Source organism: Pristis pectinata, chromosome 24, assembly GCF_009764475.1.
Source record: "Pristis pectinata isolate sPriPec2 chromosome 24, sPriPec2.1.pri, whole genome shotgun sequence".
Taxonomy (NCBI): domain Eukaryota; kingdom Metazoa; phylum Chordata; class Chondrichthyes; order Rhinopristiformes; family Pristidae; genus Pristis; species Pristis pectinata.
In genome coordinates, this window is record NC_067428.1 from 2993320 (window position 1) to 3010549 (window position 17230).

At 41.1% G+C, this 17230-nt stretch overlaps 1 protein-coding gene across 1 annotated transcript in view; it reads left to right on the forward strand.

Moving 5' to 3' along the window:
- The window catches only part of LOC127582552 (UV excision repair protein RAD23 homolog B-like), a 53480-nt gene extending 36672 nt beyond the window's left edge, over positions 1-16808 (forward strand). Inside the window, exons 9-10 of the mRNA XM_052037905.1 lie at positions 3246-3389; positions 13522-16808. Coding sequence (XP_051893865.1) covers positions 3246-3389; positions 13522-13635 — 258 coding nt within the window. The 3' untranslated portion in view covers positions 13636-16808. The remainder of the gene's footprint in view (positions 1-3245; positions 3390-13521) is intronic.
- Positions 16809-17230: the final 422 nt, after the last annotated feature.

Consider the following 17230-nt stretch of genomic DNA (forward strand, 5'->3'; position numbering starts at 1 on the left):
CCTATCCTTCCGTATTACCTGATACCTTTGGATATTTAATTCCCACTCATCTCCACTTTGCAACCACATTTCTGTAATGGCCACTAAATCATACCCCTTTGTACTGATTTGTGTAACAAGTTCACTGACCTTGTTTCAGATAATACGGCTCTTGCACTCATTGTCCTTTTAGAATCTAGTAACCTTTGTGTTTGACTTTTTTGTACTCCCTCTTACCTTTCTCTTTTCTAACTTTTACTCTGGTCTCAGTTTTGCTTCCCTCTGCCTTTCTGCATGGATTCCACCACCCTCCACCACCCCCCCCCCCCCCCCGGCCATACAAGTTCAAACCCTCCCCAACAGCACTAGCAAACCGTCCCTCCAGGACATTGATCCCAGTCCTGCCCAGGTATAGACTGCCTGGTTTGTACTGGTCCCGTATTAATATAGTGTGTCTGTTTTTATATATAAATGCAAGTTTCTATCGTTCTAAATATGAAAAGGATGGCTAAGGTAAATGTGAGACCTCTAGAAAACGAGGTTGGTGAATTAATAAAAAGCAAACAAAGGAATGGCAGATAATGTTGAATACATTTTTTGCATCAATCTTCACTGTGGAAGGCATTGCTAATATTCCTAAAATAACAGACATGCTAATTTCAAATAACATGGTAGAACTTATAAAAATCTCAATTACAAGGGATAAAGTATTGGAGAAATTCGGGGCTGAAGGTTGACAAATCGCCAGGACCTGATGGACTGCATGTTAAGATTTCAAAGTGGCTGCAGAGATGGTGGACCCATTGGTTGAAGTCGGTTGAACTTGCTAAATTCCAGGAGAGTACCAGATGATTAGGAAACGGCCAATGTGACCACATTGTTCAGAAAAGGAGAAAGGCAGACGGTGGGGAACTGCAGGCCAGTTAGTTTAACAGCTATGATTGGCAAAATGCTAGAATCAATAATCAAAGAGGAAATGGCTAATTAGTTAGGAAAGGTGGATATAACTAAACCTAGTCAACATGGTTTAATGAAAGATAAATTATGTTTGACAAATTTTCCTCAAATTCTGAGGATATGAGGGAGAGTTGAGTGAGGGGAACCTGCAGGTGTTATGTATTTAGATATCCAAAAGGCATTTGACATGGGAGACAGGTGCATAAATTAAAAGCCCATGGTATCAGAGGAAATGTGTTAGAAAGGATTGAAAATTGGCTGTCTCATAGAAAACAGAGTTGGAATAAATGGGTCCTTTTCAGATTGGAAGGAGGTAACTAGTGGTGTATAACAGGGATCAGTTCTTGCTTCAGAATTGTTCACTATTTACACTAACAACCTGTAGGAACGAACTGTATGTGAGGTTTCCAAGTTTGCTGCTGATAAGGAGATAAGTGGTAAGGATGTTGTGATCCTGCAATGGGATATTAGATTGAATGGGCAAAAGGCTGCAAATAGTTTAACTTGTGGAAGTGTGAGGTCATGCACTTCAGTAAGAGAAATCAAAGAAGTCTGATTATTCAAATGGAGCGACACTGTACATGAATGAAGTACAGAGGGATCCAGGTGTTCCAAGTGCATGAATTACAAAAAAGCTAGCAGGCAGGTCCAAGCAGTAGTTTAGGCAACTGGAATTTGGGCCTTCGTTGCAAAGCAGTTGGAATTTTAAAATAGATTTTACGCAATTGAACTGGGAATTGTTAAGGCCTCGCTTGGAATACTTCGCCTGGTTTTGGTCCCCTTACCTTAAAGATACAGCAACATTGGAGAGAGTACAAAAGAGATTCACGAGGCTAATTACAGGGATGAGAGGGTTGTCCTATCAAGAGAGACTAAATAGTTTGGGCTTGTATTCCTTGGTGTTTGGAAGATTGAGGGGGACCTTATTCAAACATGTAGGATCCTTGGGGGTGGGGGGTGGAATCATGGCAAGGTAGATGTTGGGCTTTTTCACTAATGGGAGAGTCTTGAACAAGGGGCTATAACTACAAGATAATGAATGTCATTTAAAACTCAGGTATTTGGTAAATCTCTGGAATTTTCTGCCCCAGCAGGTGGTGGAAGCTGGATCATTAGAAGTATTTAAAGTGGAGGTGGATGAATATTTGATAGGTCAAGGAATAGGGAGATGTAGGGAAATGGCACAGAAGACGAGTTGAGGCCAGTTTAGATTAGCCAAATTGAGGCCAGTTTAGATTAGCCATGAATATATTAAATGGCAGGGCAGGCTTGAAGGGCTGATGGCTTACTCCTGCTCCTATTTTCTTGTGTTAACTCGGTTTCTCCCTCCACAGGTAGGTGCTGCCTGGCATCAAGGGTTCCAACATTTACTACTTTGGATTAACAGCATTTGCAGTTTTTTTTTTGCTTTTCAAGCTTTCTCTAATGCTTGTTTCAAGATCACAGATTGATGACCTTGGACTGAAAAATGGCCACATATTCTGCTATCAATATTGAAATACTTTCGTCAGTAGAGAAAATCATTTTTCCTGAGTTTTCTTTGAGTTTTTGTTGTCAAAAGACATGAAGTTGTTTTTGACAACTTTTCCAAATATTGGTTGAGGCCCTTTGACGGAAGGCTCAAAAGTTAATGGGTTGTGTAATCTTTCTGCAAAGACTGACCTTAAACTTTATTGGTCTCTCTAAACAAAGCACCAGCTTGAGTTTCTCTCAATTACCTGCCCACAATGTGTACAAAATGCTTGTCCAGCCTTGATTAAGGTAACTGAGTAGAAGTTGTGGGTCATTGATTTTTTTTTATCAATTGGCAATGTCAGTGGAGCAGTTTATTTTTCCACTTACTAGTCAGTGTTTGCTCCAGTGTGGATCATCCTAGATTGGCTTTTAATGAATGTTGTCCAGAGAAGCCCCACCTAGCAATAAGTTTCCTTCTAAAAACACGCATGTAAATATGAACATATGGTTTTGGTAGGAAGGATATTACTATGCTAGGGAAGTGCAGAGAAGTCTGTTAATGCTGTATCTGATCTGGAATGTTTGATGTTGACCTTCGGTGCTTAGATTTCGTGTTGTTTCCCAGTACCAACAATTGTCACCATGATAAGTACAAGAAGTGTCAGATCATCTTCTGAACAGTTTTGAATACAGTAATACACTTTTGAAAATCTGAGGATATTTGAAATGTTTCGGATTGTGTACTTTGTCTCCTATACAGAACCTCCAAGGCTAAGGAGTTGCGTATAGATTGGAACATTGTCTTGTTATGCCTGTTCCTCTGGTACCTTATTTTGTGTTTGATTATCTTTCAGCAAATAACTCAACACCAGGAGCAGTTTGTTCAGATGCTGAATGATCCTTTGGGAGAGGCTGGAAGTGAAGGAGCAGAAGGTCACGGGTCACCACACACTAACTACATCCAGGTTACACCCCAGGAGAAGGAAGCAATAGAGAGGGTAATACAGTTTAGAAAATCTGAGGATGTTTGTGAATTAAACTAAAATATAATATTTTCTTAATGTAGAAAAGTCATCACTGAAAATGCTTTTATCATACTTTCCTCAGCTACCTGTGCAGTCTGATACACTTTCTAAAGTTGCACATTACTGTTTTCTTATTGAGGATAATGTTTAAATTGGGAATATACGTTTTAATACTGAAACAAAATGAAATCTTCAATTTTCTAATTATATCATTAATTCCAATTGTATGTACTTAAAACACTCTTCCAGTCTTTGGAAAGATGTTTTCCTCTTTCTCATTCCTTTCTCCAACAGAAAGGGTGTGGTGGAGGCAGATATACTCACAACATTTCATAAGCATCTGGATGAGCACTTGAATCACCAGGGCATAGTAAGCAAGTGGATCAGGTGCTGGTAAATGTGGTTAGTATAATGTCAGCATAGACATGGTGGGCCAAAGGGCCTGTTTCGGTGCTCTACGATTCTGACTTGGAAAGTTAGATTCTACCTAATATGCTTATGTTAGGACACAGTCCTTTTATGAAATAGCAAGCGAAATAACCCATGCAAATCTTCATGCCTAGTCCTGTGCACTTATGTTGCTTACAGCTTGGTTTCCTCCATGTGGTCACCACAGATGTATGGTCAGATCAGTCCCATATAAAGGCTAAAATTGGAACAAAGTAGACGGTTGCTTAAACTTCAGGGAGGCTTCCACATTTGTATCAAATACACAAGCTGCTCTTTTTAATGTCCTCAAGAAAAGAAAATCTGCCAAATGGTGTGGATTCTGAATAGATCTGAGCTCAGACGAAGCATCCTTAAGGTGTTGCAGGTCATCAGCCGCAAAATTCTATTCAATCACAATTTGTCAACTCAGTGCCCGGGATATACCTTGCTTTGCAATTGGGCAAAGTAACCAACCCTGGTTCAGTATCGTGTAGAAAGGCATCCCGAGAGCACCAGCAGGCATACATAAAAATAAGGTGCCATGCTTGTACAGCTACATCTTGTGTATGTGAATGTTAAATGACAAAAGTAACATGGAACAGACAAAAAATGGATGAGATTGAATTTCTGTCATCCTGTTACATCCATTTGTGAATGGTGGTAGACAAATGAATAACAAGAGGATGAAGCTTCAAAACATCATCTCCTTAGCTATGGCAGAGCACAGCATGAGATTGCTAAGGACAAGCCTGAGCCATTTTGTATCCATCTTCAACCAGAAATGGTCCATCTGAGATTTTTATTATCGCAGAACCTAGCCTGAAAAAATTTCCTAGAACTCCAGATACAGAAATGACTCAACTGTGACAAGGTGTTTTGGATCTAGTATTGTGCAATGAGAAATGCCAATTAATAATCTTGTGGTTCGGCTTCAGGGAAAAGTGATCATATGATAGAATTTTGTGTAAAGATTGAAAGTGATTTCACACAGTCTGAAACCAAGGTCTTAACTCCAAACAAAGCAGACTGCAAAAGGACAAGGTAAGAGTTACCAGGGTAGATTGGGGAAACTAAAAGGTATAACTGTAGACAAGCAATGTACAAACGTTTAAAGAATTTAGGCACAAATCCCAGAAGGAAAAGTGGTCCAACTGTGGCATATAAGAGAAATTAATGATAATAGATCCAAGGAAAAGGCTCACAATGTTGACAAAAAGAACAATAGCAGAGGATTAGGGGGGGAAAATCAATTTGACAAAAGAGAGCTAATGAATTGATTCTAATAGATTAGAAATAGAAGAATATGAGAATCTAGTGAAGCATTAAAAGGAATCAGAATCGGGTTTATTATCACTGACATATTTTGTGAGATTGTTTTGCAGCAGCAGTGCAGTGTAAGACATAAAAATTATAAGTTACCAAAAAGGCTTTTAAAAAAGTGCAAAAGAGGAATAACGAGGTAGTGCAATGGATTCATGGACTGTTCAGAAATCTGATGGTGGAAGGGAAGAAGCTGTTCTTAAAACATTGAGTGTGGGTCCTCAGGCTCCTGTACCTTGATGGTAGTAATAAGAAGAGGGCATGTCCCAGATGGTGAGGGTCCTTAATGATAGATGCCGCGTTCTTGAGGCATAGCCTCTTGAAGATGTCCTCGATGGTGGGTGGGGGGGGATGGTTGTGCCTGTGATGGAGCTGGCTGAGTCTACAACCCTCTGCAGCTTCTTTCGATCTTGCACATTGGAGCCTCCATACCAGGTGGTGATGCAACCAGTCAAGAGTGCTCTTCACTGTACATCTGTAGAAATTTGCAAGGGTCTTTGGTGACGTACCAAATCTCCTCAAACTCATGAATAAAGCTGCTGGTGTGCTGCCTTCATGATTGCATCAATGTATTGGGCCCAGGATGGATCCTCTGAGATGTTGATGCCCAAGAACTTGAAGTTGCTCACCCTTTCCATTGCTGACCCCTCAGTGAGGACTGGTGTGTGTTCTCCTGATTTTCCCCTTCCTGAAGCCCACAATCAGTTCCTCGTTCTTGCCAATGTCAAGTGTGAGGTTGTTGTTGCAACACCACTCAACCAGCCAATCTATCTCGCTCCTGTACACCACTTCATTGCCTTCTGAGATTCTGCCCACAGTGGTGTCATCTGAGAATTTATAGCTGCTGTTTGAGCTGTGCCTAGCCTCACAGTCATGAGTGTAGAGTAGAGCAGAGCAGTGGGTTAAGCACACATCCTTTGAGGTGCACATGTTGATTGTCAGCGAGAATCAATGGGATCAAAAGGAGAAAAGTTTTTATATCCAAATTAAAGCATGAAATTAACAGATGTTAACATGGATCCATTACAGATTGAAGCAGGAGAAATTATTCTGGGGACTGAGGAAATAGCAGAGAAATTAAACACATTTTGTGTTTGTCTTTATGGGGAAAAAAGTGCAAAAGCCCCAGGAAAATGCAGGAGCTGAAAAAAATTCGGTATTGGTAAAAATGTAAAAATAGCTGTGGAGGAATTAATGGGGCTGAAAGCCATGAACCTCAGGATTTGATGACCTGCATCCAAGATTTTGGAAGAGACTGCAATGGAGACAGGTGCACTGGTTGTCATTTTCCACAACTCCATAGACTCGAGAATGGCTCCCATAGATTGGAAAGTAGCAAATATAACCCTACTATTTTGTTTTAAAACCAAAGGGAAGAAAAGGAAATGAGCTAAAACCAGTTATCCTAATATTAAATCTATTAATTTGAAAGTGATAATAGGACACTGGGACTGGCAAAGTCAACCTACATTTATGAAAGAAAAATCACATTTGACAAATCTGTTTTTTGAATTGGTAAAAAGGGCAGTATAGTTGGGGAAACTAGTGAATGTGGATGTTCAGAAAGCCTTCAATAAAATGCCATAAAAGAGGTTATGAAGCAAAACTAGGATGTAGGATTAGGGATAATACCAATCCTCTGTCAGCGTATCAGTGTTGTACTCTTCACAATGTACATTAGTTTGGATGAGGGGACCAAGTGTAATATATCCAATGCAGCTAAGTGGCAGTGAGAGTTGAAATGGATGCTCAGAAGCTTCAAGGGAATGTAGATGAGCTAAGTGAATGAACAAGTACATGGCAAATGAAATATAATAAGAAAAATTAGGTCATTGTCATAAAGCATGGATACAGGCCCTTCAGCCCAACATGTCCGTGTCGGCCATCAAGTACTATCTGTACCAATGGCATTTTCCAGCACTTGTTCAGAGCCATCTATGTCACGGCATTGCAGGTGGTCATATTAAGAACCTAAATGTTCAGAGAATACCTTCCTCCACCAATTGCTTGGGCAGTGTATTCCAGACTTCAGTCACCAACTAGGTGGAAAAATTCTTCCTCAAGTGCCCTTTAGATCTCTCAACCTTGCTGAGAGATTAAGCATGCTGGGCCCCTATGAGAATTTAGAATATTGAGAAATAATCTTATTGGAAATATACAGAATTCTTATGGGGCTTGACTGGTTGCATGTGGGGATGATATTTCTTCTGGCTGAGGTATTTGGGAGTCAGTCTCAAAATAAGGGGTTGGCCCTTTTGAACTTGAGTGTGATTAATCTTAGGAATTTTGTACTCGGGATATGAAGACATAATTAGATATTTGTATATTAAGGAAATTGAGAATATGTGGTTAGTGCAGGGATGTGTGATTGAAGTAAGGTAAGAGCTGTGATCATATTCAGTGGCAGAGCAGGCTGAAGGGACTATTCCTACATTCTGAAGGGTCACCAGGCATGAGCAGCAAGTGGTAGACTTCCAGCAATTCTTCATCCTGGAAATGTTTTAAATCCATCATTATCCTTGTCATGTGTTGCCTGCAGCGATATTTATCTCACATGTACAAAATAGTGGTTTGAAATAGAGCTTAATCACACTTGGATACAAAACTACAACTTTCAATTTCAGTCTAGCACAGGTGGTAAATGGTGACCAGGTTATTTCCCACATGGGAGTGCAGGGTAAAGATTTGGCAGGATGAGAGTGTACTTAAGTAAAGAAAGATGATAACTAAATTAATATCCTACTGGGTTATGGACTCCACTGATTTCTCAATCTCCTGTCATCTAAGAGAAAGAAAGGGAGGTAAGAGTAGGGCAACTTGAGACGCAATTTGGATGCTTATAGTGACAACACTGGCCACCCAGAGTGAAGATGAATGGATAATTCCCAGTAAGCCTGGTGACCACACTGCTGTTAGTGGTTATGATTGATTTTATGCACATAATTCATAAGCAAACTTCCTCAGTGCATTTTTCTGGGATAAAAATCCTGCTTTTATTGGGAATGGTTGAGGTTTCTGTTTGCTTTTTAAATTTTGTTTTCTCAGTAAATTGACTTTCCTGTCCATCTCACACTGTTCCCATTTTCAAATACTCGGGTTTTTTTGAGAATGTAAACATTGAAGAATAAAAACAATGTTACAATCCCTGAACCGATCAGGCAGCATCTGTGGGGGGAGAGCGTTAAAGTTCTTCGGGTCAAAGTTTGTAAGAAATGAAGACTAGTTTGAAAGCACATCTACATACACTTAAAGATTGTATTGATTTTATACCAAAAGGGAGCCGTTGTTGCCTTGAACCCCAAAATGGTTACTGTAATACTAGAAAGGATTATAACTGCATTGCCTTTTATAGTTTGAATAAAATATTTCTACCACTTTTCCTCCCACTCCTGTAATATAAAAAATAAATATTATTACAACAATCAGGAATTAACAAATTATGACAAGTCACTTTGTCTTGTCACTCACCTACACAAACAATCCTTTACTTGCCTTCAGTGGTTCCCTGGTGGAAAGTTAATGAGCAGAGCTCACTGGATTGTTAGGAATATAGTTTTTGGCCTAAAGGAATGTGCCCATCTTCATCTATAACCTTCTGACAGATGTGATGCAACAGTAATTTAGTCAACATATTGTGGCAATCAAACTCTACAAAAAAAAACCCCAGAAAGTATACAAGGAAAACCCCAATGTGAGAATTTGGGAATTGAGACCAAAATGGTTGTTCTAAACATCCTAAACTTGCTACACACCACAAGCTACTCAGCCCTGGAAGCCTTTGCCATTTAGATCATGGCTGATCTGATTGTAACTGCAACTCCTAATTCCTGCCAACCCACAGCAAACTTTCACCCACCTACTTATTGAGCCTGCCTCTGTCTCTATCTTAAAGTGTTTAAGGATCCAACTTCCATCATCCTGTGAGGAAGAGTTCCACAGCCTTGTGACCCTTGGAGAAAATTTTGCCTCGTCTATCTTAAATGTGCAGTCCCTTATTTTTAAACAGTGATCCTTAGTTCTAGAATCTCTCACGACTGAAATCATCCTCTCTACATCAACCCTGCCTTGAGCTCTCGAAATATTGTGTGTTTCAATTGAGTCATGTCTCATTCTCTAAACTCCAGATATAAATTATGCCAATCCAACGTTTTCTCAAAAAAAACCTCCTCGTATCAGCTATTGGACCAGCAAACCTTCACTGAACTATTTACAACACATTAACATTCTTCTGTAAATAAGGAGACCATTACTTTACACAGTACTCCAGATGTGGTCTCATTTTCTGCCAAAATGGACTAGCATTTTCCCCACATTATACTCCCATTTGCCGGATTATTCACGTGCTGTCTCCAAATATTTTTTAAATAAATGAATTTCTCTCCAATACCATGTCACGCTGTTTGACTCTCAGCAAGACTTCAAAACTTCTGCACTTCTCATTACCTACCTCAGCCTCTAATATATTTCATCTGTCGTGGCTCATCATGGAGTCATAGAGCTGTACAGCACAGAAACAGGCCTTTTGGCCCAACTTGTCCATGCTGACCAAGGTACCTACCTGAGCTAGTCCCATTTGCCTGCGTTTGGCCCATATCCCTCTAAATCTTTCCAAGTATCTAAGTGCTTGTTCCACATACCCACAACCCTCTATGTTTTTTTTTAAAAGAATTTGCCCTTCAGGCCCCCTTTAAATCTTTCCCCTATCACCTTAAATCAATGCCCCCTACAGTCATACAACAATACAGCACAGATACAGGCCCTTCGGCCCAACCAGTCCATGCCAACCATGGTGCCCACCCAGTTAGTCTCAATTTCCTGTGTTTGACCAATATCCCTCTAAGCCCCACCCCACCATGTACCTATCCAAGTGCTTCTTAAGTAGTACTGTTGTACCTGCCTCAGCCACTTCCTCTGGCAGCTCATTCCATAAACTCACTGCCCTCTGTGTTGAAGTTGCCCTTCAGGTCCCTTTTAAATCTTTCCCCTCTCACCCTAAATTAATGCCCCCTGGCTTTGGACTCCACTACCCTGAGGAAAAGGCTGCTATCATCCATCTTATCTATGCATCTCATAATTTTAAACACTTCTATAAGGTCACCCCTCATTCTCCTACGTCCTAAGGAATAAAGACCTGGCCTGGCCAACTTCTCCCTGTAACTCAGGCCCTCTCACCCTGGCAACATCCTCGTAAATCTTCTCTGCACTCTTTCCAGTTTAACCACGTCTTTCCTATAACAGGGTGACCAAAACTATACTGCAAGTACAGCCTCACCAATGACTTGTAGAACTGCAGTGTAATGCCCGAACATCTATACTTAATACCCTGATTGATGAAGGCTAGCATGCTAAATGCCTTCTTCACCATCATCTACCTATGATGCTGTTTTCAACAAACTATGCACTTGTACTGTTAGGTCCCTCTGTTCCATTACACTCCCTAGTGCCCTATCATTCACAGTACAAGTCCTACGCTGGTTTGACTTTCCAAAATGCATCACCTCACACTTGTGTGTATTGAAATCCATTTACCTCTCCTTGACCCGCTTCCCCAACTGATCAAGATCCCCCTGTGATCTATGATAACCTTCATTATCAACAACTCCTAATTTGTGCCATCTGCAAACTTACTGATCAAGCCTTGTGCATTTGCATCCAACTTATTTATATAAATAATGAATAACAAGGGTCCCAACACTGACCCCTGCAGCACACCAGCCTCCATTCTGGAAAAAGACTGTGACAATTCACCTCATCTCTGCCCCTCGTGATTTTATAAACCTCTTAATAAGGTCACCTCTCAGCTTCCTACGTACCAGGGAGAAAAGAGCCTATCCGGTCTCACCTTATAACTCAAGCCCTCCAGACCCGGCAGCATCCTTGTGAATCTTTTCTGCATCCTTTCCAGCTCAATGACATCCTTCCTACAGCAGCGTGACCAGAACTGCACACAGTACTCCATGTACGGTCACAGCTGTAACATGATGTCCCAACTCTCGTACTCAGTACCCTGACTGATGAAGGCAAGTGTGCCAAATGCCACTTTCACCACTTTCAGGGAACTATGTACTTGTACCCTTCTCTCTTTTCTACAATACTCTCCATGGCCCTGCCATTTCCTGTGCATGTCCTGCCCTGATTTAACTTGCCAAACATATTGGTTCCTCTAAATCCTGCTGACTGTTAGGAGACCCAGTTATTTCAGAGTTCCACCCATATAGCCTCACTGGACAATCCCCCAGTAATATCCCCTCTAAGTATTACTGTGATGTTCTCCCTAATCAAAAATGCAACTCCCCCACTTACCTCCACCTCTATCACATCTGTAGCATCTGCACCCCCGCCTGTCCCTCAACCGTGTTTCTGGAATAGTTATAATATCCCAGTCTGATGTACCAATCCATGCCCTGTTCACCTGCCTTACCTGTCAGGCTTCTTGTATTAAAATAAATGCAGTTTACTATGCCAGACCTGTCCTGCCTACTGAACTTGCTTGCTTTAACTTCTATATTTGCCTCAACTTTCTCATCTGCCACACTACTGCTTTGGGTTCCCCCCCTGCCATCCTGTTCAGGTGCAACATGTCCCTCTTGTACAGGTCACCTCTGCCCCAGAAGAGATCTCAGTAGTCCAAGCATCAGTTCCTCAGCCACTCATTCAGCTACCCTATCCTCCTATTCCTACCCTCACTAGCATGTGGCACCAGGACTAATCCAGAGGTTATAGCCCTTGGGCTCCTGCTTTTCAACCTTCTGCCCAACTCTCTCTATTCAATCTGCAGGACCTCATCCCTTCTACCTATGTCATTGGTATTAATATATACACTTCCCCCTTGAATATGTTCTGCAACTGCTTGGAGACGTCCTTCACCCTGACACCCAGGAAACAGCAGACCATCTGGAGTGTCCCTTGCTGCAGTGATAGGAGATTCGATAGTTAGGGCGACAGACAGCTGTGCTTGTCTCCATCATCTGCGCATCATCAGCTGCTGAAACCTTTCAAGATTTTGATACCTTCAGACTTGCAAATTCCAGTATTTTCTGACAGGCCTCTATCTTTCACCATCTCCTAAACTTGGAATTTATTCCAATCTCTGCTCGCATCCAAATATGCTTGCTTGACTTGCATCGGTGCACAGTATAGCTATTAAGATGAGATAAGATATCTTTATTAGTCACATGTACATTGAAACACACAGTGAAATGCATCTTTTTGGGTAGAGTGTTATGGGGGCAGCCCGCAAGTGTCGCCACGTTTCTGGCGCCAACACAGCATGCCCACAACTTCCTGACCTGTACGTCTTTGGAATGTGGGAGGAAACCGGAGCACCCGGAGGAAACTCATGCAGATACGGGGAGAACATACAAACTCCTTAAGATTTTCATGTTCAAATTCCACTGAGTTCATCTTTTTTATACTCTTCTGACAACTTGTCCACCCCCAACTACTTTTACATTGGCATTGGGAATCATGCCCTGAGCTTTCCAGCCTTTAACCTCTGGAATTTGCTTTAAGCATCTACAATGCTTTGCCCCTTTTAAGTCACTCTAACGTGTACCTCATTGCCTAAGCTTTTAATCAATTGAATTTCTTCCTTTTGGGTTGAACTTTTAATATTTGGTTGTGGTTCTCTGAAACACTGAGACATTTCACTATGTTGGATGCACTTTATGAATGCAAGTCATTTGTATTTGAATAAATAGTTCCAATTGCCACTATTTCCTTTAGTGTATTCTATAGATTGACAACACATTCTGTGGGATATTGTCTGCAGAGATTAGTTTAACATTTTACCCAAGTGCAGACCATGCCCACTGGTTTTACTTTTCGGGACAAAGTGAAATAACTTGTTATAGTCCTTTTTAGAACTTACCTTCTTCTGCCCCGCCCCCCCCCCCCCCCCCCCCCCAAAATAAACACCTGATTACTGTGATTAATTTGGATAGCTATACTGTCAGTTTGTTTTCCTCTAAGGCAGATTTCAGCATAGAGTTGTTGCTTGTCCTCTATTTGCAGAATTGGGTTTGTGAGGCCTCCAAGTAGGCACAAAGCTGTAACCTATCGCTAGATAATGGACTCTTGGCCATCCAGTAATATCTCTGAAACAAGTATTCATTTGTTGCTTCACCCTCCGTGACCTCTTCCCCCTTGACAGAGTGATCTGTCATGTTATTTCTCCTTGCAGTGTGATTCTGTTCAGTACCACCTCTATTTGAGAAGCGCATGCAGCAGATGTGGTATGCAATGTTGTTCATATGTACAGCTCGTTTTGCACTCATTCTGGCAGGAATTTTTTGTTTAAATTTGGATGTGTTTCTGGGGGAAAAGATGAATAACTCGTTAATCTTTTTTGTTTCAGTTAAAGGCGCTGGGTTTCCCTGAGGGACTTGTCATTCAGGCCTACTTTGCCTGTGAGAAGAATGAAAATCTCGCTGCAAACTTCCTTCTCCAGCAGAACTTCGATGATGAATGATTTTTCTTTCCCTCCCTCCCTCCCTCCCTCCCCTTCTTCCACAACCCATCCCCCCCATTCTTTTTAACAAAACTTGGTTCACTTTCTATCTAATTGGATGGTTTTTGGAAAGGCCAGGCAAAGTGTGGGTTACCTGGCTGTATCAACATTGTGAAGTGCAGCACTGGAAAGCACATATTTAAACAATCAGACGCCATACCCCTTTGGTCAGTCTACACTAGGTGACATTTGACAGCTCACGACAACTAGCCAGTGGAGGGGGTGGGAGGGATGTTGGTGACGGGTGGGAGAGGAGCCTGTATTCACAAAAGTTTATGCAGTGTGCACCAAAAATTTCCTAGCCCCCAAATCTTAGAGCAAGCAATTTTACATTTGTGCCTTTTGTGAATATGGGTGTGGACATGGTGGGAGAGACCGAAGGTCAAAGTGATTCTGCAGCATAATGTTTCAGACTTGCCTACAATCAGAATTTTCAGTAGTTTTTTTTTCTGTTTATGGTGGGGGGGGGGAGGGGGAAGAGGGGCTAGTGGAAAGAAATGTACAATCATTTAAGTAGTAATAGCAGATGTGAGATTGCTGTTCTGGAATGAAACTGGCAGCTGATGTAATGCCCAATAAGATATTGCTTGATTTGTCTCTGCCAACTACTAGAAATGCAACCATACCCATAGTAAGGCAGCAAAATATTTTATTTTAAATAAAAACCAAGTTCCCATTGTTGAAAACTGCTGTATTTAAAAAAAAAGCCGCCTGTCTTGCATTGCTGTTTAGGAAGTGTATTGCGATCTGTATCTTTATTTAAAAAAACTGAAGCACGGTATTAAACAGCAGCTGGCAATCACTGCAGGAATCTTTAGCTTGTCTTGAGTAAGTAGCAGCAGTTTAAGTTTATTAGAGTTGGCCTCACTCTCAAGTACTGCACGCAGCTGTTTCTTAATATTATACTACCTTGGCACCAATTCTTAATATTGCTAACTGGCCCCAGTTAAGAGCGTCAAATGGATCATCTACAGGCTTTGACCAAGGACAGTGATTTCATGGATAGGCGTGAAAAGATGTTCAGAAACTGAGCCTACATGATACTGATGCATCCCACAGACTAGTCAATACAGTAAATTCACCTTCAGCAGTTAAATTAGTGTGGATCAGTCTAGTGGGAGGAAGAGAGACTGGCTGTCCTCAAGACAGATTATGGGAAATGAATCCGTACTTGTCCTGAACGCAGAAGTTGAGCAGCATTGTAAGGTGCATGGAAATGTTGAATGGCTATTTACAAGATGCGCTGTAGGACCTTTCACAATTAAGTGTCATTTCTGAATGGATAAGGATGGATTGGCCATAATTTGGTTCAGGGGGTGAATATCTAATGTGTTTTCTTCTAAGGTCCCTGTGGTTTGTGCATGATGTATGCTTTGCTTACCTTTACTCTGGTTAAAGATTGCAACACTGTTGTTCTACCACTAGTCTTAAAATCCGAGCAGCCCAAAGGCGGTCACCGAGAAATACAATAGAACTGGAAATCTTTTCATTGTATATTTTCCAGCTCCAGTGGAAAAACTAGCTTTGAGGTGCTTCAGAAAGGACATGGATTTGCATTTCTGCTCCTCTCTGCACTAAACATCTGCTGTGCTAAGGACAGTCCTGAGCAGCCACCCATTCTTGCCCTCTGTATCTTTTCCCACGAAACTTAATAACTGAATTTTAACCCTCAGAATTTGAATCATTGGCGCAGTTACTTTGTGCAGAATTTCACGAGGCATTGTTGAATTTGGTTATCTTCAAATCATACTGGCAGAGTGTTTGTCTGAGGTGCAGGTAATAGTACCATTGTATCTCACCTGGTAGGCAGGTGAGTTTTGTTGCCATCTCACTACAGTCATTTGACTTGTGCCTCAGGAATTTGTGTGAAACAAAGAATATTTTGAGCACTGAAGTTGATTTTATTTTCTATATGAAGTCTGCATCAAAAAAAAATTAAAACAAATGCAGTGTAATTTTCAGCTAGGACAGCCTTGAATTGTTCACCTAGTTGGACCAGAAGTAACCAGTTGCCTGATTTAGTTAACAATTAAATTAAAGGAGGAATTTTTAAGACCAAATGGTGTTCAACCTCCAAAGCTGGAGAAGTGGCAGCATGGAGATGTGTGGTTGAGTAATTCATAGCTGGCCTCAGTACTTCTAGTCGGGCATCAGCAATTTCCCCCATTGTGCATCTGTGTTTATACCTTGACATAGCGATCAGTAAGGGTTAATACCTAACTGATTTTTCTTTGCTTGTTTTTCTGATGGATTTCTTTTGTGCTGACTGCTGGATTGAAGTGGGCAGGGGGACATTGGTAAAATGATGGGTGATTCATAGTTCAGTTCTAATCTAAGCACAACAGGTCTTGGAAGAAGAACTATCGATTATTACTGGAGTCTTTTGCCCCATTTACCTAAAATGTCATTGACAGAAACAGATGTGGGAACAGTAGAATCAAATAAAGCAAAACCAAGAACAGTAAGGCTCAGTTCTGCTCACTTTTCAAGGCCTTTTTTAAACTCCTCCAATGTGTCATCTTTTAGTTCCAAATCAGAAGCTACATCTCAAAAAAATAACTGGAAATGTGGCTTCGGGAGGGGGTGTGGTGGGAAGGAGCATCATCTGTTTGGTACTGGTGCTGTTTCCCTCGTGTGCACCCACCTTTCCACGGGTCTGGTGGTGAAGATCTTGTGCTGGTTCACTGTTGCTGAGACACAAGGGGATGTTATTTTGCCTCCTGTCGTGTCTTGCTCTGTTCTTTCAACTCTCCAGAACCATTTTGTTCCAAGAAAGATTAAACCACAGTTTTGGAGAGCAGCACAGCTGAAGACTGGGTGGGGTGCAATTGACAAGACTATTGCTCATTCCCCTCTGCCAATCAGTTGGGGTTTATTTATCCTGTTCTTTGTTTTATTAATTCACTATTGGACCAGTGCACAACCACAATTCATATTTTTACACTGGTAACCTTTGCAATTGACCTCTTATTTACAGCCTGTGACTCAATTTTCCCTTGTATCACTTTGAGTCAAAATGAATTGTCAGCCCCAGTCTTGCATCAGGTACCTTTGACATAGAGCTGATTTGCTGAATGTTCCTGGGATTCATAATGTTTCAGTGTTAACTACAATAAAGGCTTTTTACAAAGCTTTATTATTGTAATTTTTCTGTCTGAACACTTGTGACATTGATTTTTAAGCACTGTATTGGAGATGAATTACTTGACACCCACCTTTCCTCTCTGGGTACATGGATCTAATATAATCCTAGCTGGTGAATAGAAGTTGCCACTGGCTGTGAGGTTCCTATATGAAATGAGTTTTATTAGTCTTGATGCAGTTTCCATTGATGTCCTAATTTTGGATGGATTTATAAATTTGCTCACTAGTATAGGAACTTAACACCACTGTGGTAGAGCTGCTCTTCAGATCTTGAAAAATAGATTATTAGTGCTAAAGTGGTGCTCTGCATACTTCTTCCTGGATGCGATTGATGGTGAACTATTCCCATGCTTGGGCACCCCTCACTTTAGGTAACAACATTACTCAAAGCCATTAAAAAATATTGTTACTG